Raw genomic sequence first — 20041 nt, 5'->3', positions numbered from 1 at the left:
GTTTCGTCTGGAAAGTGGCAGTTAAATGACAACACATTTCAAAACCGAAGAAGCATCAAGACGGTGTCCTTCAACTGCAGTTAAAAACTCAAAGCTAAGGAGGACCCAAGGAGGTAGTAAGCCAAAAGGATCCAAGAACATAGAAACAGCCCTTCAGAAAACATCTGCGTGAAAGGCACTTTCTTCAGAAAAAGAGCACTTCCACTTAGAAACACGCTCACTGTAACATCAACAAAGGAAGGTAGTGTGGGAACAGCAATGTACTAGGAAACGCAAATGGGGTTTGCAGAGTTGTTTGCAGTGGTTTTGGCCTATCTTGTGAAATTCAGAACATGTGCTAGCCCTCACACAATGGATGAAGCTGCAGTATTTTCCAGCCAATGCTGAATGACATACTGAGAGTCTAAATGACTTTATGATCACATTTTCTTACTCATTGAAAAATGTGTTCTTTTTTCCTTGCCAAAACATGTGCGTGTGAGGGGGGCTTCTGAAGCCTGCACTATTTGGAACAGTCAAAATACGAGGCCCAGAGCTCATAGCGGTGTGGCCAAGATAGGGCCTGGGACTTCCAGCTCAGTACCATGCTGGGTTTGTTTTTTGTAAGAAACCAACAGCTCAAGCCGGCCTAGTCTGACTTCTCTCTGCACTGTTCTCAGGCTGACCTCTTATTTGCCACTCTTTGGCCATTTTCCAGTGTTCAACTGATGGGCCCTCACACTGTTGACCAGTGCCATGCTCTGGATGCCTTCCACCTATTTGTTCACAGGGCTCTTTGCTGCGAGCCCACACTGTGCCAGACACTGCACTGGGCACTGATGGTGTGAAGGTGGGCAGGCAGTAACATCACTCTTCTGATTCTCCCTGCTGCCTTTCTTCCTTTGTATATCTTTACTGGAATTTTCCTCTCTGACCCTTCTTTCAGGCTGCTTCCTAGTTTCTGTCTACCTTCACTCGCTCTGGCCTGGACCATTTCAGCTGCTCCCGGGGTTTTAACCACCATCCATTTGCTGATGACCTCCAAATGTGAACCTCTCACCACCTGTTTCTGTCTAGCTGTGGGGAGGACACGGCCCCTGAGACACGGATTTAGGAAGGAAGGAAGAGGAACTCACTTTAGTCAAGATCTCGCCCCACTGAACTTCTTCCAGGTCCTCAATTCAGCCAGCAGGGCCACCCGCCTTCAGGCCCTCATCAGTGGACTACCTCCCCCTCCGAGTCCTCTTTCTCCCGGCTTGTTCCTGGTTCTTCTGCAGGTTTCCACTTAGGTGTCATCTTCTCCAAGATGCCTTCCCCGACTTCCTTGCTCCCTTCCCCAAATTAGGTGCAAGGTGTCCCAGGTTAGCAGGCTCTGGTTTGCCTTCCATCTTCTCCATGCTGAGGTCCATTACCACGACCCTGCACTGCGCCAGGCGCACAGCAGGTGCTCAATGAACGTCTGTCCCGTGTTGGCCCAGAGCGCCCGCCAAGCCTCAGATGGAGTAGCCCTCGAAGAGGCACGTTGGAGAGAGACTGGAGGCCTCGTTCTTGCACATCCCGGGTTCGCTGATGCTGGGCCCCGCCCCCAGACGGCCGAGGGGCCCTGTGGGACTCGTTTTACCAACTTCGGTACCTGGTGGCCGACCTCAAACGGCCGGACTTCGGCGTCGCGGACGGGCAGGCGCTCCCGGCAGGCCTCACACGGTGCAGCGGGGCGGGGCGGGGCCGGCGGCACGTGTCCGGGTGGCGCGTGGCGCGCGAGGGGCGCTCTGATTGGAGGGCTTGCGGCGGGGCGGGGCCGCGGGCCTGCCCACGCTGCGCCGTGTTCCCGCCGTGCCTGTTCCCGCAGCTCTGACCGGCGGTTGAAGAGGCGCGGAGCGCGGACTGTTAGCATGCTGCGCGAGCTCACCCTCGACCAGATCAATGACTGGTTCACCATCGGCAAGACGGTGACCAGTGTGGAGCTGCTGGGCTCGCCGCCCGCCCTCCCGGCCGAGGTGGCCCGGGACGAGGCACAGCGCAGGGACGCGGGCCACGAGGCCCTGGCTCCGGCCCCGGCCCAGGCCCAGGCCAGGCTGGTGCCGCCCGGGAGGTAGGAGGCTGGGGGGAGAGACGGGGGCGGGCGCAGGTGCGGGCCTGGGCAACGAGGACCTAAGCCGCCCTGACCCCGCATGACCATGTCGCTGGCCTCGGCCACTCTGGTGAGATGTCTGGCCATCTCAGAGTGAGCTGGCCACCAGGCAAGCCCCACCCTGTGGCCTGGGCCACGATAACTTCTCCCTACCAGAAGTGGAGCCGCTCCAGAGTTTGGTTCAGTTTAAAAACTTTTTATTGGTAGGCTTTCTTTCTTTATTTTTTAGAGCAATTTAAGTTTATGGAGAAATTGAACAGAAAGTAGAGTCCCATGTACCTCCTGCTCCCCGAACAGTTTCCCTCATTATCAGCTTTTAGCTTTACTGTGGGATGTTTATTATTATTAACTAAATCTGTCGATAAGACGAGGGTTCATTCTTGGTGGTGGACAGTCTGTGGGTTTGGACAAAGTATAACGATGTGTATCCACCATTAGCATAATACAGAGTGCTTTCACTGTCCTCAAGATGCTCTGTGTTCTGCCTCTTCATCTCTCTCTCCCCCACCTTCCCCAGCCACCTTTTTATTGTCTCTGTAGCTTTGCGTTTTCCAACTCTAAAGTTGGAAAGTGTCCGGTATGTAGCCTTTTCAGACTGGCTTCTTTCACTTAGGAATATGCAGTTAAGGTTCCTCCATGTCTTTTTAGGGCTTGGTAGCTCATTTCTTTTTAGTGCTGAATAATATTCCATTGTCTGGATGCACCACGGCCCGATCACCACTGAAGAATGTCTTGGTGGCTTCCAAGTTTTGGCAGTTAGGAATAGAGCTGCTGGAAACATTCTTGTGTAGGTTTTTGTGGGCTCAAAAGTTTCGTCTCGGGCTTCCCTGGTGGCGCAGTGGTTGAGGGTCCGCCTGCCGATGCAGGGGATGCGGGTTCGTGCCCCAGTCTGGGGGGATCCCACGTGCTGCGGAGCGGCTGGGCCCGTGAGCCGTGGCCGCTGCGCCTGCGCGTCCGGAGCCTGTGCTCCGCAACGGGAGAGGCCACAGCGGTGAGAGGGCCCGCGTACCGCAAAAAAAAAAAAAAAAAAAGTTTCGGCTCCTTTGGGTAAATATCAAGGAGCACTAATGCTGGATCTTTGTTCAGGTTTATTAGTGCGCCTCCTCCCATTGTTCCTTGACTTAGGTGCTGTCAGTTAATCTGTTCACATGATTTTAGTGGAAATAAGGCAAGAGGATGCCTATATTTTTAGGAGACCTAGACATGGTGAGTAGAAACACCTGCTCCTTCTTTAAAGAAGGTCAGTGTGGAAGTATCCCCTGCTTGGGGTAACTGCATCACTGCTTGGCCTCTTCCCCCCAGGTTCAACACCCTTTACAGTTGAGAGGGTGGTTTTGATTTTAATTTTTTTTGTGTGTGTGTGATACGCGGGCCTCTCACTGTTGTGGCCTCTCCCGTTGCGGAGCAGAGGCTCCAGATGCGCAGGCCCAGCAGCCGTGGCTCATGGGGCCCAGCCACTCTGCGGCATGTGGGATCTTCCCAGACCCGGGCACGAACCCGTGTCTCCTGCATTGGCAGGCGGATTCTCAACCACTGCGCCACCAGGGAAGCCCTGATTTTAATTTTTTTTAAGTTACCATTGTGCATTGCCCCCAGCCCTCACCCCCATTTGACCTAGTGGATGGACTTAAGAGTCTGAGTCAAGGTCTCATGGGTTGTTTCGAGCCTTTGTAAAGTCAAGTGCAACTTGGAATCGTTGGTAAATTTGTTTCTTGGAGGCAGGGAGGGGACAGAGAGACTCTTGTACAGCTTTAGAGTGGCTGCTTTGTTCACGTTTTCACACACTTTGTTTCCTTTATTTACTCTGGCGAATGATCCCTTAGATCTGCCCCCTGCCCCCACTCCCCTGCTTGCTCCTTAGACTTAATGGGCAGAACAGTATTGCTTTTAAATAACTCACTGTGGTACTGAAGTAAGCTATTATTGACCTTGTCAGAAACGACAAGCATGGATTTAAATGTCCTTTTAACTTCCTGGACCCTTAATGCTCATCTCATGCCAGAGTCTCTAGCAAATAGTAGGCACCCAGTTAAATATAGCCATATTATTTAATCCTCAAAACAACCCCTTGAGGTTGCTGGCATTACCTTGATTTTCTAGATGAGGAAACAGACTTGGGTGATAAAGTGACTTGCCTGGTTTCCAGGAATAAATGGTCAAGATAGGTAGAATGACTTCCTCCCCCACCCCCCCAAAATATCCACTGGAACCTGTGAGCATTTTATGTTACGTGGCAAAAGGGATTTTGCAGGTGTGATTAAGGTTACAGATCCTAAAATCGGGAGATTACCTGGATTATCGAATCAAATGAGCTCTTAAAAGCAGAGACCTTTTCTTGGTAGAGTCAGGAATTTGAAACATGAGAGGGACGTGACTGGTCATTGTTAGAGGGGCCACGTGGAAAGCTTGAGAAGGAATGTGGGCAGCTAAGAGCCAAGACTGGATCCTGGCTGACAGCCAGTAAGGAAATGGGGACCTCAGTTCTACAACTTCAAGGAACTGAATTTGGCCAACGACCTGAATGAGCCTCCAGCTTAGGGAATGCAGCCCTGCCAACACCTTGATGTTGGCCTTGTGGGACCCTAGCCAGAGGACCCAGTTGGGTCCACCTGGACTTGTGATTTACAGAAACTGAGAGATAATAAATTTGTGTTGTTTTAAACTGCTGAACTTGTGGTGACTCGTGGCAGCAGCAGGAAACTAATACAGTGGTAGAGCTGGGATTCAGACTGCGATGAGCTGACCATGAAGCTGTTGCAGCTACAGTGCCTGGCACACAACGGCTGCTCAGAGGCTTGTTGAATGATGTCTTCCCAGTGAAGGAGAGTTTTTTTAAAAAATAAATTTATTTATTTTTGGCTGCGTTGGGTCTTCATTGCTACACGTGGGCTGCTCTAGTTGCGGCGAGCGGGGGCTACTCTTCGTTGCGGTGCGCAGGCTTCTCATTGCGGTGGCTTCTCTTGCTGTGGAGCACGGGCTCTAGGCGCGTGGGCTTCGGTAGTTGTGGCGTGTGGGCTCAGTAGTTGCAGCACACGGGCTTCGTTGCTCTGCAGCATGTGGGATCTTCCCGGACCAGGGCTCGAACCTGTGTACCCTGCATTGGCAGGCGGATTCTTAACCACCGTGCCATCAGGGAAGCCCTGAAGGAGAGTTTTGACATTGGTGAGAAAACATTCAATGTAGGGGAAGGCAGACTTTGTAAGTATAGTGTATCGCATACTGAAAAGGTGTTTGAGAGGGACAGTCACTCAGGTGGGAAGATTAGCTTACATTGAGTCCCCGGAGCCCAGTCTGTGGGCTGTTAAATCAGCTTAACGGGTCATATGAGTTGTGACCATCAGCATAAAAAAAAAAAAAGAGCGATAGAAAGTACCAGACTATATCATGGTAGTTCAAATAAGAATTGCTCTGTGAGATGGACCTGTGTCTATGTGGTGAGTACAGAGTCACAGTGTGAGTTTCTTTCTGAAAGAAAGCCCTGCTTGAGTTCCTGTGGCGAGAAGTTAGAGGACCAGGAGTTGGGAAGGGTGGTAAAGTGAGTAGGGGTAGTTGAATGGTTTGCAAATGATATATTCAGTGATACTATGGATTTCCTCCTGTCTTGTTTTCCTCATGTTATTGTATTTTTGCTCTTTTGTGCGGATTGTGGGGTATGCTTTCCCTTTTTTCTTGTTCTTTCTTTCTTTTTTTTTTTTTTTTTTTTTTTTTGCCTGTGCTGGGTCTTCGTTGCGGGCTTCTCTCTAGTTGCGGTGCGCGGGTTTAGTTGCCCTGCAGCATAGTTTCCTGACCAGGGATTGAACCCTTGTTCCCTGCATTGGAAGGCGGATTCTTTTTTTTTTTTTTTTTTTTTTTTTTGCGGTATGCGGGCCTCTCACTGTTGTGGCCTCTCCCGTTGCGGAGCACAGGCTCCGGACGCGCAGGCGCAGCAGCCATGGCTCACGGGCTTAGTTGCTCCGCGGCATGTGGGATCTTCCCGGACCAGGGCACGAACCCGTGTCTCCTGCATCGGCAGGCGGATTCTCAACCACTGCGCCACCAGGGAAGCCCGGAAGGCGGATTCTTAATCACTGCGCCACTAGGGAAGTCCTGGGGTATGCTTTCTTTTATTTTTACATTCCTGCTTCTTCACCTTGGCATATGAAAAAGAGAAACTTCGTGGCTATGGTAGGCGGCTGTGTTCTCCTCCGGGGCCGGCTGCGCTGGCTATGGTAGGCGGCTGTGTTCTCCTCCGGGGCCGGCTGCGCTGGCTATGGTAGGCGGCTGTGTTCTCCTCCGGGGCCGGCTGCGCTGGCTATGGTAGGCCGCTGTGCTCTCCTCCGGGGCCGGCTGCGCTGGCTATCGGAGGCCGCTGTGTTCTCCTCCGGGGCCGGCTGCGCTGGCTATCGTAGGCCGCTGTGTTCTCCTCCGGGGCCGGCTGCGCTGGCTATCGTAGGCCGCTGTGTTCTCCTCCGGGGCCGGCTGCGCTGGCTATGGTTCTCCTCCGGGGCCGGCTGCGCCGGCTATGGTAGGCCGCTGTGTTCTCCTCCGGGGCTGGCTGCGCTGGCTTTTCCTTCGGAGCAGGGCGTGGTCCTCAGTGTGCGGCTGGGGGCCCCACTGTGCTCCCGGTGGCCTCCGCCCAGGGCTGCTCTGCGTGTGGACGCCCCTCTGTCTTCCTGACTCAACGCCAACTCCTGGGTTCAGGACGGTCTTGCTTAATTCTCGCTTTGACATCTTTGACTCTCCAGTACCTTAAAATGTACTTTGTCCCAGAGGAACTCCACTACCGAAAGCTTTCAAGTCGCTTTTCAAAAGCGTCTGGTGATGCTCTTACCCAGTTTCCTTGTTTGTTAATTTCCCGTTTCCTTCTTGAGACGTCTGACTACAAGCTGAATGCCTGCGGCGTTGGGCATTGTGTCAGGTGACGCAGGAGGACAAGCACTCACACTCCTGACAGATGAGGCAAGTCCCATCTTACAGCTGAGGAAGTCAAGGATCAGGTACGTTGAGAAACTTACCCCAGCCCATGTATCTGTGATGTTGTACAATGGGTGTATTTGACTCCAAAACTTGTGAGTTTTTCGTTTTTGCCTTGTCTTTCAGTATTTAGGCCTTCCCTAGATGGTAGTATTTGCTTGTGTTGCCCTCCAAGGAGTTCTGTTTTCTGTTCAACCACAAAAGTCCATGTTTTTAAAAAACCTTTGTCTGTTTAACAGATTTAGTCTATTAGGTAATTTTCCCATTAATTAGAAAACTATTTGAGTGTCTATTCTGTATCTACCACGTGCAGCTGGAGTAGAGGAATTGAGAGGGAGGGAGGAGGTGAAGTCAGAGAGGCAGCAGGGTGCCAGGTCAAGAGCTCCTTGTTCAGCCTCAGTGAGCAGCTTGCTGCTTCACCTTTGGCACCGGGCAGCCGCTGGAGGGCGCTTGGAGGTTTGGGGCGTAGCTGCCGCGTGTGCTTTCCACTCTTAACGGGGTCACTGCCCGTCCCTTATGTGTAGACTTGGTTGCGCCATGGTGCCCAGGTATTTGCTCAAACATTACTCTGGGTCTTTCAGTGAAGATATTGTTTGGCTAGAATTAACATTTAAATAGGAGGATTTTGAGTCAAGCAGGTTAACCTCCATAATGTGGGTGAGCCTCATGCAATCAGTTGACAGCCTGAATAGAACAGAGACTGATCCCCCCTGTGCAAGAGGGAATTCTGCCAGCAAACCCCCTTTCGACTCAGACCGCAGCTGACCTGGGTCTCCAGCAGATTTTGGACTTGCACCTCTACAGTCGTGTAAGCTAATACCTTAAAACTAATCTCTCTCTCTATATGCAGACGTCCCGTTGGTTCTGTTTCTTTGGAGAACCCTCACTAACACATCATCCAAGCAAGAGAGAGGACGGTGGTTTAGGCCAGGCCAGTAGCAGTGGAGGTGGTAAGCGATGGTGGGATGCAGGGTATGTTACTCAGAGGCGGGAACTTTGAGCTGGGTCAGGTGTAGAAGAGGAAAGGGGAGGCGGTTGTGGGGGACACCAAGGTTTCCGGCTGAGCGTCTGGAAGGTGTTGCCATCCACTGAGAACGGCCTGACCACAGGAAGAACTGCTTTTGGGGGGATACCGGGTGTTTGATTTTGGACATGTTAACTCTGAAAATCCTGTTAGATAACAGTAAGTGCATGAAGCGAGGAAAGAAGTCTGGCTGTGGAGCTAGATGTTTGGGAGTTTAAGGCTTTGAGGTCAGTGAGACGAGGCCACCCAGGCTCTGGGTGATGGAGCCTGGTGGGTGAGTGCAGAGAGAGGGGAGGTCTAAGGACCCAAGCCTGGAGCACCTGACTGTTTAGAGGTTGGTGAGAAAAAATGTGCAAAGGAGACTGCGAAGGAACCACTAGCAGGGCCGGAGGAAAACCAAGCGAGCGAGCCTGTTTTAAACAGCTGCTTGCTTAGTGCCCTGTGTGTGCATCTCTTCGTACTTGTAAGGAATTATTTATTTATTTAATTTATTTATTTATATTTTTTATTTCTTGGCTGCGTTGGGTCTTCGTTGCTGCGAGCGGGGCGGGCTTCCTCTAGTTGCGGCGAGCGGGGGCTGCTCTTCGTTGCGGTGTGTGGGCTTCTCATTGCGGTGGCTTCTTTTGTTGTGGAGCACGGGCTCTAGGTGTGCAGGCTGCAGTAGTTGTGACTCACGGGCTCAGTAGTTGTGGCACACGGGCTTAGTTGCTCCGTGGCATGTGGGATCTTCCCGGACCAGGGCTCGAACCCGTGTCCCCTGCAGTGGCAGGTGGATTCTTAACCACTGCGCCACCAGGGAAGTCCCAAGCAATTATTTTATGTGTTGTTTTCCCCACATAAGAACTTCTTGAGGCTGCAGATTTTCACTGAATCTCTACCTCTTAGCGCAGTACCTGGCATATAGTAGGAACTCAGATGTCTGCTTGGATGAATGAACTGCCTTCGTAGGTCCCAATTATTGATTGCTTACAATGTGCTGGGTCCTTATTCTAGAAATGATGAGAGTTGCTTCCTCATTCGCTCCTACCTTGAGTGAATCCTGAAATCTGAGTTAGTCCTCTGACCAGAGCTGATTTCCCTAAGGTAGGGGTATGCGTGCGTGAGAGTGTGTGTGTGTGTGTGTGTGTGTGTGTGTATGTATACAATCAATCCAATAAAAATCAGCATATCCTGGCAACTGCACCGTAAAGTATTTCTAGAATAAGAGTGTCTCACTGTGTATACGATCACCACCCTGGTCTAAATAAACTACCATCATCTCTTGCCTGGATTATTACAAAAGCCTTCTATTTTTGGTCTCCTGGCTTCCTGTCTTTGCCCCCAATAATTTATTCTAGCACACAATAATTTATTCTAGAAGAATACCTGGCGTGAGGTGGATGCCCAGTGGATATTTGTTGAACGAAGGAACCCTTGAGAGAACATTCACGCGTGAGGTTTGAGGAGCGCCTGCGCGGCTCTCCGCGGGGTCGGTGGCTGTCCGAACAAGGCGCAGGCTCTGACCGTGGCTTACCGAGTGCCCCTCCATCTGGCACCTGAATCACGTCCTGCCGTCTTTCACTGCATGCTGGGCACGTTGGCATTTCTCTGTGTCTTGAAGACACCACACCCCTTTCCACCCTGGGGCTTCCATACCTGGTCTCTCTTCTGCCCGGGGTGCCTGCCCTCTTCTGTTCCCGCCCTGCTTCTGCCCGTGACAGGCTCCTTTCATCGTTCGGGGCTCTGCTCCTTCAGGAAGTCTCCTGTGACCTCCATAGCTACAGAAGTCCTCCCCCACCTTCTCTGGCAGTCTCTCTGGTCTTTGTCAACTTTTTCTCCTCCTCTAAAGCACTTATCACTTGCCCCAAGTCTTGTTTGTTTGGGATGTGTTTTTGGGTCCTCCACCATTGTGAGGGGGCCAGAATGGTTCTGAGATTTTTGGCTTGTAGAATTGGATGGATACGTAGGGTTGTCATTTCCTGAGAAATGACTGGAAAACACTAGTTGAGGTGTTCGAAGAGTTACACTTTTAGTTTGTGTAAAGTGTGTTGTTTTGATTCCTCTGTTCCCTTCTTGAATTTTATTTATCGTTTTAGGAAACAAACCTGTCTGATTTGGTTTTGAGCATGTTGATTTAAGTTGCCTGTAGGTCTCCAAGAGGAGGTGTCAAGTAGGCAATTGCCTGTATGCATTTGGAGCTCAGACGTAAGCTGGGGCTGGAGGGGGTGTAGGGGCCTGCCCGGCTGATGTGAATCCTAGCCCTGCCATTCAGTATCTGTGATATTTATTGGGCAAAGGCATCGAACCGGTGTGAGGCTGTTTGCCCATTGTGTCAGATGGGAACGTCATCACCTACTTTCAAGTTTAGGATTAAATGAGATGTACCTACATGCAGTGCTTAGCACAGTGACGGGCATGTAGCAGGATGACTTTCGTGTTATTAAATGGATTCGGCTGGTTAAGAACGCCGCCCTTTCAGAGCTCACTATATGTCAGGTTATCAGAGTTCTTTTATGTGAGTTAGTGTATTTACTCCTTACTATTGACTACCTAGAGCCTTTAGCTCCCGGGCCAGTACTTTATCTTTGTAAAACGTACCTGAAGCTTTCCTAGCAGTCCTCTCCCCCAGCTGCAGCCCCCCTTACATTTTTAACTCTCATTCTTTTGCCAGTTTTAGGTACTATAAATAGCCCAGTGTATAAAAGTGTGGATCTGCTAACATCCAGGAAGTTATTTGTGTTATAATTTCTACCTGATTGGTCGGTTTCTTGGAAACAACTATAGATTTCAGTTATATACACCAATACTGACATAGGAAACATGGTTATTAGGTTGTTGCCAAAAACAAATGTGAGAGGTAGAAACTCAGAATACCATAGTCCCCTTTGTATTTTTCCAGTCCCTTTAAAAGTCTGGTTGTACAGTTGACTCACTGCATCGTGGGTGACTTAGAGTCGTGTGGGGTTCGTCTTCATCCTGGACCGGTGGGGTGACCTAACATCTACAGCTACTTCAGTCGCTGTAAGCTTTTTGATAGGAGTTATTTTTTAAAAATTATTTTCTTCCTGTCTGAACAGGGAGGATGGCGGTTTCTTCAAAGTGCCGTGGGCTCAGTCATTTCTTTTGTTCAGTGGCTGTTTGATGTGCCTTGGAGGGAGGAAAATGTTTTGGGCCTCTTCATGGTGTATATGTCGTGATATACGTGGTGAGGCTCCTGGCTCTAGCAGTGGATTTCATAGACAAACTCTAAGTTCTGTTTAAAACAGAAATTCTATGAGGACCTACCATACAGCACCGGGAACTCTACTTAATACTCTGTAATGACCTATATGGGAAAAGAATCTAAAAAAGAGTGGACATATGTATATGTATAACTGACGCACTCTGCTGTACGGCAGAAACTGACGCAACCTTTTAAATCAGCTGTACACCAGTAGAAATTAATGAAAAAATTCTGTTCCCATCATTAGGGTAATAATACTGAAACTCTTGTTTGCTGCTTCATGCGTTCACTGCATGATGAGCAGCTGTGCCCTTTGGGGAACCTTTCTCTCTCCCACAGACAGTTTTCACTCCACAGACGCTTACAGCGATTGAAGAAGCCATAGACAGTTATGTCCTGAAAAGTGAACAAAAAGGGAACAGGCGTGAGAGGTGTCTTTATTTTAATTTGACTTTGGGTTTGTTTCCATTTACCTTGTCTTATTAAACCCTGGGTAGGTTGACACCATTTATGACATGGTTAGGATTTAAAACCAAACTGAGGCCAATTCAGAATGGTGTTGAAGTTAGCCAAGAGTAGGGAAAAATGCATAGTCAGAGTGTGGATTTTCTTTGGAGTGTGTATTTAGCTCCTACCTTGATTTTTTTTTTCTTTTTAATGAAAAAAGCATATTTGAATAAATCTCCAAATATAAAGTTATGGACATTAGGTTCCTTGGATTTACTTTTAAGAATGGTATAGATTCTAGCACTTAATCATAGAAATAAATCTGCCTAATGAATAGTTCCCTACTTCAATGAAATTCTGAGAGGTTGAATTTTGTATATTAAATATTTTGCTATTTTAAATGAACATAATATTGGTTTAAATTATAGATTGGCATTGACTGTTTTTCTTTGAGTAGCCGTTACTAATGTTGTTAAACTAGTCCGTTTCTCTTTTGCTCATGTAACATAGAGCTGTTTTTTTAATACCTTCCCTTAATGCTGGTTGAGATTAAAAACAAATCTCAGCGTCGGGATGAAGCACTGCTTTGTTTTCAAACTGCACATTATTTTTCCCCTCACGGCCGCCTTCCCCCTCCCCCGCAGAGAATGACTGATTCAGTGTTGTATTGTAAAGATAAGACTCACATCAATCACTTATTTTATTCTATACATAGTTCTTTTTAGAATAAAAGCAAGGTTAATGTAAAGTTAATTTATCGAATTTCATACTTGGTACTTTCATACAAATTTCATATTTCATATGTCAAAATAAAATGCCTTAGTTCCTGTTGGGATGTGTTTGGGGTATAAGAAGATACTTCAAACATTTTTTGAAAATATTTAGGAAACATTTTAGTTAAAAGCATACTGTTCAATGAAAACATTGCATTTTTAGAGTGGTTAAAAAAGGAACACTATTTAAAACATAGGCTACATCCACAGGAATTTTAACTTCTGATCTTGCAACAAAGAGTAGCATTAAGTCATATCACTTTCTCTTTTTCTTAATATTAAGGGTTCTGATACTAAGACTGTGTCAAACACTCTGTTTACAAGTAATTTAACTTGATGGGTAATAATATGGTAGGTTCCATATCCTCTGTGAAAATGTTGGGAGCCTGTTCTTTGTGTTTTTGTCTACGTAACTTGAAATCGTGGGTATTTCATCCTTTTCTGGACTCCTGGAGCTTTCTCCTGGGATCACGGAGCGAACAGGACAGGCTGTGCTCTGTGACTCCTCCAGGCCCTCTTGCTGACTGCCTTTGTCAGTACTACTTAAGAAGTCCTTCAGAACTTGCTTGAAGATGTAGACAATTTCCCATGGCAGTACATCATTTTCTGCCAGAACTTCTCGAAATCTGGAGGCAAAGCAGTTATCAGTATTCAATTCAGAAAATCTCTTTTGTCGTATCCCTTTGTCTCCAAAATTCAGCTTAGATAATATAACCATATAGTAGTTACCCACCTTTTGAGTAAACTGCACATTGCTTTAAAATTATACTTCTAGTAAAGAAATTTTAAAAGAGACTTTAAAACATTTCCTAGCCAGTGAGATATCAACAGTGTTTTTTTTTTTTTTTTTTTTTTTTTGTCCAGCCCATCCTTAGGGATTTTGGTTGCTGGGTAGTTGATATACATGATTAAAAAATTTATATGATATAATACGATTTCCAGTCTAAAGATATGAGGAGCTTAGACTTGACAGCACATATCACAAGAAGAGAACGTAGTATTTTTACCTGCTGAGAATAGCTCCAGTTTGACAAGGTTGAACCTGTGAGCAAAGAACTTCAAGTTGTCTTTGTTCAGTAGCTGGGATGGTTGCGTGGGGATTCTGATAGTTTCTCAGCCAATTGTAATCCACACCTGTTTTTTTCACTTTTTGCTCATTTTCGATCTCTTGTATTAACCTCTCTCGTTCCTTTAGATGCCATTTTAATTCCCGAAGCAGAGTCTTTGTCACTACTTCTGAGTCAGGGTAGTGTGTGGATTTGTAGGAATTGTATTTTGGCCATTTCATCCAGCCAAAAAGTGGCATTTTTAGCCTATGGAAATATTCTCACTTGTTTATTTGCATAAAATATTACGGTTCTGATGAGCAAATATTTGTTTCTTTACAGTAACTTTGCCAGAAAAGTGCATGAATTTTTCACTGGTTAGATATACAGGTCAAAATACGATTAGAATGGATTAAAGTCTTAATTTCTAACTAGGTCAGTGCCAAAAACCAGGCTTTGAAAATACTTTTATGTAGCTAAGGAGAAATGAAATGCAGTCAGATGATCTACAGACTGAACATTTTCTGAAAATACCACTAACACTTGCTATTAAAAGTTCTTAGGAGGCTTTAAAATATTAACATATAGGAAAGTGCTATCTGCAAACATACTTTTGACTTACGTGTTGTACAGAAAAGGTTTCAAGATTACCTGTGAAGTTGATGGATCCGACGTGGTGATGTTGCCAAAGAGTTTACTTGAATTGGAGATGAAGCTGTGCTTTACTCAGGCATTATCTCCTTCTCCTGGCTGTGTCCCCTGTTGGAAGAATGAGTCTCCTCCTTTACCCACTGAAACTCTATTTGAAATAACTAACCTTCTGTGTTAGGAATGAGCTTGTGATGTCTTCACTTGGAGAGAATGCTCATTAATTCACCTTGTAAGTAAGCTGGAAGAAATGACGAAAATAACTTACTATTTAATCTTTACAAGTTATATAATGGTTTGCCTTTTGAATGTAGCTCAGTGTATTTGAAAAAGATGCCGGCAGCTACAGCTTCTGGTCCTAAATGCATTTAGACATATCTTTGATAAAGAAATGAAGAAAGGTCGTCTGAAGCACCACAGATGCGCTGCCAGCTAAAGTGAAGACTGTCGCATGATGTGATGCTTTGCTGTGCATAGCTGCAGGTCACAGTTTAGTGCTGTATTTTTATGCCTGTAGAGCTCTAAAAATAACCATGTTGCTTTTATTCTTCAGCTTAACTTTCAGGCCGTTTAGAAGCCAGGTCACTGTCCCCTCTAATGAAAGCAGGAAAAATAGATCAGACTTGACTATTTGCACAATATACATTCTGAGAAACCTCGTTACAATTGAGCAAAGTAGGCAAAGAATGCTGATATCAGTCACGTGTGAACTATTTAGTAAACGTTATATTCTGTACACATTTTGCTTTTCTTTCTAAACAGTATTTAAATTTGTATATTTAAACAAGTTGTAGTGCTAGAGGACATTATGTACACTTAAGTAGATACCTTTAAAATATACTTTATAGTCTCTAAAAACATGGTGATAAGGCAATAATAGATTAAGGTCAGAAAAAAATAGAGACATGAGAACATATCAAGTTCACAACAAAATCTTATAGTTCATTATAGAAAATCATTTTCGTGTTTTCTTTTGGAGCTGAAAGAGAAACTTATACTCACAGTTTGGGCAAGTACCGATGTGTAATTGGTCTTTATTGTGCGAGTTTTCTATTCCAGAGAGGTTTGTGTCTCTGGTTTAAGCATGGACAGGTTCGTTACTCTCTAGTTCTGTTTTAAATGACTGTGTAGTGGCTTTTCCTTTTATAATATTTGTTTCTTCTGTTGCTTTTTCCTTCAAATGAACTGTGAAGAATAGACCTCGTTTACATCAGACCTGCATGTCATGCATGATAAAGAGTGATGTGTGTGGTCATCCTCCAGCTCCTGTTACTTATATGTTAGAAAAACCCAGATGTCAGGATGCATTATCTGTAACTAGAAGGTTTTCATATTACGCTGTGCATAGCACTGAGAAAGGGAAGGGAGTAAAGTTTATCACGACAGAACTGTCCTACCTGATCTTCTGCCACACTTACGATGAGTCACGCTGCTTTCCCTTTGAATGACCTTGTCATTGCTTTAATTTTTAAATTTGTTGCCTCTGAAATGGTAGCAAAAGTACCAGAAATGTATTGGATGTGGAGCATAAACCGGCTTTCTGTTCCAGGCCCTCTGCAGTCTTGCCTGGCCCTTCTTCCCCGGCTTGCTTTCTTGCTCTACCTGAGCCCGTCTGTTGTGTCAGCCAAGCCTGACTGCCCCCCGCAGGCCGTGCTCCCTCCGGCACTTATGCTTTGGTCACACTGACTCTCTTCTGAGATGCTCGTTTTTCTTTTCCATGTACCTACACTGTAATTCTCTTATTTATTTATTTCTGCCTGCGTTGGATCTTCGTTGCTGTGCTGGGGCTTTCTCTAGTTGCGACGAGCGGGGGCTACTCTTCATTGCGGTGCGCGGGCTTCTCATTGCAGTGGCTTCTCTTGTTGCAGAGCACAGGCTCTAGGCTTGCGGGCTTCGGTAGTTGCGGCACGCAGGCTCTAGGGCGTGTAGGCTTCAGCAGTTGTGGCGTGCGGGCTCTATAGTTGTGGTGCACGGGCTCAGTAGTTGTGGCACACGGGCCTAGTTGCTTTGCGGCATGTGAGATCTTCCCGGATCAAGGATCGAACCCGTGTCCCCTGCACTGGCAGGCGGATTTTAACTACTGTGCCACCAGGGAAGTCCCTATACTGTAACTCTTTTTTTCAGGGCTCAGTTTCAATACCACCTAATTTTTTCTTTGTCTGAGGGAAAAGCATTTTTTCCCTTAGCCCCCACGCTGTGTTCCTTTGAACTCCGGTTTTATTTTTCTTTACTGTTAAACTAATAGTCCTTTATGACTAGGTTCTGTCTGTCCTCCACTTATCTGCAGCTCTCATTAGCTCAGCAGATAGTTTTGACTGTGCCATGTCCTAGATGCAGGTTAGGGACTGGGGATGCAGCAGTGGACCAGACAGACCTATTCTCTGCCCTCACGGAGCCTGTCTTCTAGTGGGAAGATGAACCTGAGGGCCCAGATCACCCAGTGCAGTGGTCATGATACACTCGGAGGCCTCCCCAGTTCACTGTGGAGGTCAGGGAAGGCCTTTCTGGGTAGGGGCTGTCCTTTGAGCAGAGGTTTAAAGACCAATGAGGAAGCCACACAAAGCGCTTCATGTGGCCAGCTCCCTCCTCAGCTTGACCTATTAGCACCTAGCTGGCTATTGAGATTCAAGTCTGACCTTCACAGAACTTTTCTTACACCTCACATTCAGTGCATTTTCCTTTGATCTTTCTCGAGTAGAGTAAGCCAATTTTCCTAGTACTTAGTGTGTGCTACTTGTATTATTATACATTTTATTTTTTTCTGTCCTATCTCCTGAGATTGTTAGATTGAAATAGAGCCCAAATGGCATTCTCTGATTACAGTATAAAGAACAGAAATACTTGTACTACCATGTAGATAGAGAACAGAAATATTTGTAGATCAAGGTAAGGAAGTACCTTTGCATTAATTCTTCCTGTTTGTTGGGAGTATAACCAGATTAATGTTGGATTTTATTCATCACACATTTTAGTAAGTTGAACAAATGAACTATTTCTAATGAATTGCAACCTCATTAGGCTATTTTGTGTGGAAGACATAAAGCTTAAACTACGAAGCAGTTAGGTTAATTTCTTTTTGGTCTTTGTCATGGTTTTCTAGGCTTTTTCTTCTTAGCTGAACAGCAAAAATATTTATGACTTGAAGTGAGATAGGATCATATCATTCCTAATGTGTGTGTGTGTGTGTGTGTAAAAGTTTAAGATGTGTAAGGAAGTACTTAAGTCTAAAAAGACAAGATTTTGGAGTCTCGAAGGGCAGGCTAAGGAGCCAGGTTGTTTATATACAACTTGTATATATTTATGGTCAGGGGGCCTTACACAGTTCTCAGCAGCATTTGATTGCAGTTAAAGGAAGATTTTTCACTGTGAGGGGACTAATATCTTTCTGTTTTAATTCCTTTGCTGCTGAATTCAAAGTTCTGAATTATTGGTTGGTTCTTTTTTTTTTGGTCTATTAGAGATGCAGTTAATATTTGAGAAACTGTGATGTTAAATTCCTTTTCCCAATATTATTCCCTCTTTAAAACACTCTAATTAAAACACACTAAGATGTACTTTTTCATGTTAAAAATCATATTCTATTGGGTTGTCCATATCTTCCTGACTTAAGAGAATTCTTAGTGTACATCTGCATTCTGTGCTGCAAATTTTCACTCTAGAGAGACCACTGTTCTTGCTCTTTAGCCTTTATAGACATTGTTCATAAGTTTTATATTATAGTTTAGTTCAGTTTGTTGATATTTTCCTTTTTTGTGTTCTTGTTTAAGCCCTTCTTTACTTCAAAGTTATAACATACAGAAGAAGATCAGCTTTTTAGGCTTAAAAAAATAAGTACCCTTGGGTGTTGAGTGGGTTTGAAATTGATTTGAGATTGGTTTGAGGTGTAGGGGTCCCTAAATTGGATAATCATTCAAAGTAAGTATCCATTGTTCCACCCAGGAGATTTTCCTGATTCCTCGTACGCCCAGTCACTGTGTGGCATATCCTGGGTATTTTGAATGTTATATTATATTATGGGACTCTGGGTCTTGTTTAATAAATCCTGTGGGGAATGCAGCTGACCAGCTGTGTTCAGGCTGCAAGTTCCAGCCAGCTTCCTATGGGCAGTGGATTCAAAGTCCCTCAGGTTTTCAGAGCCCTTGCAGGGCTGTCTGGCTCTGTCTTGCACTGTGCCATCTAGTGGCCGTCCTGTAGCTCAGTTCTCAAAGTCTGTGATGGGCTGTTTGGGGTCAGGGCACGCCTGCCAGCCCAGGGGTGCGCCCAGCAGTTCCTAAAGGTTCTCAGGTGTCTGCGGTCTCCCTGGCGCTTTCCCAGCCCAGGGCCTCCCCTTTCTGGTCCTCTGGCCAGAAGACAGGGGCCTTGTTGCCCTGCTCTGCCAGGCACTTCCTGCAGTGACGTCTGCCTCCCAGGCCAAGCAGTGGGGGGGGGGCAGAGAAAGAAAAAAGGCAGCGAGGGTTTGCCCCGGCCTCTTGTCGAGGGAGTTTCCCTCCCTCGGAGTTTGAGGCTCCCTGCCGCACCTGGCTTGTGAGAGAACGGAGGAAAGAAAGATGTGAGGTGTGCGCTGCCCCCGTTTTGAGTATTTGGAGTCCCTTCTCCTGCCCCCCAGGGCACAGCTAGAGCTGGTCCTGGGGTCACTGGGCGCATTTTGTAGCTTGGGAGTTCAGGTCAGGGGCCACCGGAGCTAAAAAGCGATGAGCTTGGGCGGCTGGGTTGGGGCTCTGAGTTCCCGCCTTCTTCCCCAGCCTGCCTCTGACTGCGCACTTGTTAGGGTCCTTCCGCGGCGGCTCGGGCGCTCTGCCCGCGGGTTACAGCGCCGTCCCGCGGGGGGTACAGGGTGCAGCGTGCGCATGCGATCTTACCGGAAGCTGGAACCTGGCATCCTTCTTGACTCCTTTGTTGTTTGCAGACCCAGGTCTAATATGTCAGCGTGTCCTGTGGGCTGCACTTTCCCTGCTGCCACTCTAGTCCGAACGATGTCATCTCTGGCCTTGGTTTTTACGCTGGTCTGTTAGGTGGTCTCCCTGCTTCTGCCGTGCCTGAGCCCCCATCACCCCACCCTGCTTCACCCAGTCAGAGCCGTCCTGGTGAAATAGGAATCAGATATTTTTATTGCTCTGTCTGTGCTCAAAACCCGTCGCACTCAGAGCAAAAGCCAAAATCTTTGAAACTAGCCCCTGCCGGCCCTCTGGTTCCCGCTCCTCCCCAGGCCTCCACCCACCCTTGCCCAGACCTCTGCTGGAGCCTCCCGTCCTCCCTGCCTTTTGCCCCAGGGCTCCTGCTTTCCTGTGAACGTTTCCTTTACAGGTCTGCCCAGTCGTGCTCGCTCTTTTGATCTTTGCCTGTGTGCCACCTTATCAACGTGCAACTCCCCTCGCCCTGTCTCTTCTCCTGCCTTTTTCCCTCTATTTTATTACTGTGTGACATACTCCATGCTTTACTTTATTTCTCATCCCCCAGCTAGACTCTCAGCTCCGTGAGGGCGGCCTGCTCACTGCTTTTGGTACTTAGGACAGTGCCTGGCATGGAGTTGGCCCTTAATTATTAATTTGTTGAGTGACTTAATGAGTAAATATCAGGTAAACAGTAACCAAAAGTATGCTGATATGACTATAAATATCAGGCAGAAGTAGATTTTAATGCAGATAGCGTTTTATTAAGGTAAACCTCAAATTTCAAGAATTGGTATCATACTGATAGCAGTGCATTTAAATTAGACATTGATAACAAAGACAAAATTAAATTGATAGCCTATTTTGCACATCATAGCAATTGCCTTTTTTTCCCACTTAATGTTTTGGACATTTTTATCTATTAGCATGAATATAGCCTTAACGTTCT

At 46.6% G+C, this 20041-nt stretch overlaps 2 protein-coding genes across 2 annotated transcripts in view; one reads left to right on the top strand and one right to left on the bottom strand.

Moving 5' to 3' along the window:
• The first annotated feature begins 1871 nt into the window (after window positions 1–1871).
• TDRD9 (tudor domain containing 9) overlaps window positions 1872–20041 on the top strand; it is a 64838-nt gene continuing 46668 nt past the window's right edge. Inside the window, 4 exon segments of the mRNA XM_067027593.1 lie at window positions 1872–2010; window positions 2380–2385; window positions 3516–3546; window positions 19348–19391. Of these exon segments, the coding sequence (XP_066883694.1) occupies window positions 1872–2010; window positions 2380–2385; window positions 3516–3546; window positions 19348–19391 (220 nt within the window).
• RD3L (RD3 like) lies at window positions 12803–19126 on the bottom strand. Its single transcript, XM_059058277.2, has 4 exons — window positions 19063–19126; window positions 14207–14444; window positions 13517–13822; window positions 12803–13135 (listed from the first exon to the last, which is right to left on the bottom strand). Exons 3-4 carry the CDS (start codon window positions 13813–13815, stop codon window positions 12838–12840), a joined length of 597 nt encoding a protein of 198 aa, XP_058914260.1. The 5' UTR covers window positions 13816–13822; window positions 14207–14444; window positions 19063–19126; the 3' UTR covers window positions 12803–12837.

The sequence above is a fragment of the Kogia breviceps genome, chromosome 3 (assembly GCF_026419965.1).
Source record: "Kogia breviceps isolate mKogBre1 chromosome 3, mKogBre1 haplotype 1, whole genome shotgun sequence".
NCBI lineage: Eukaryota > Metazoa > Chordata > Mammalia > Artiodactyla > Physeteridae > Kogia > Kogia breviceps.
The sequence above is the reverse complement of the archived record's forward strand: the minus strand, read 5'-3'. Positions and strand labels throughout refer to the sequence as shown.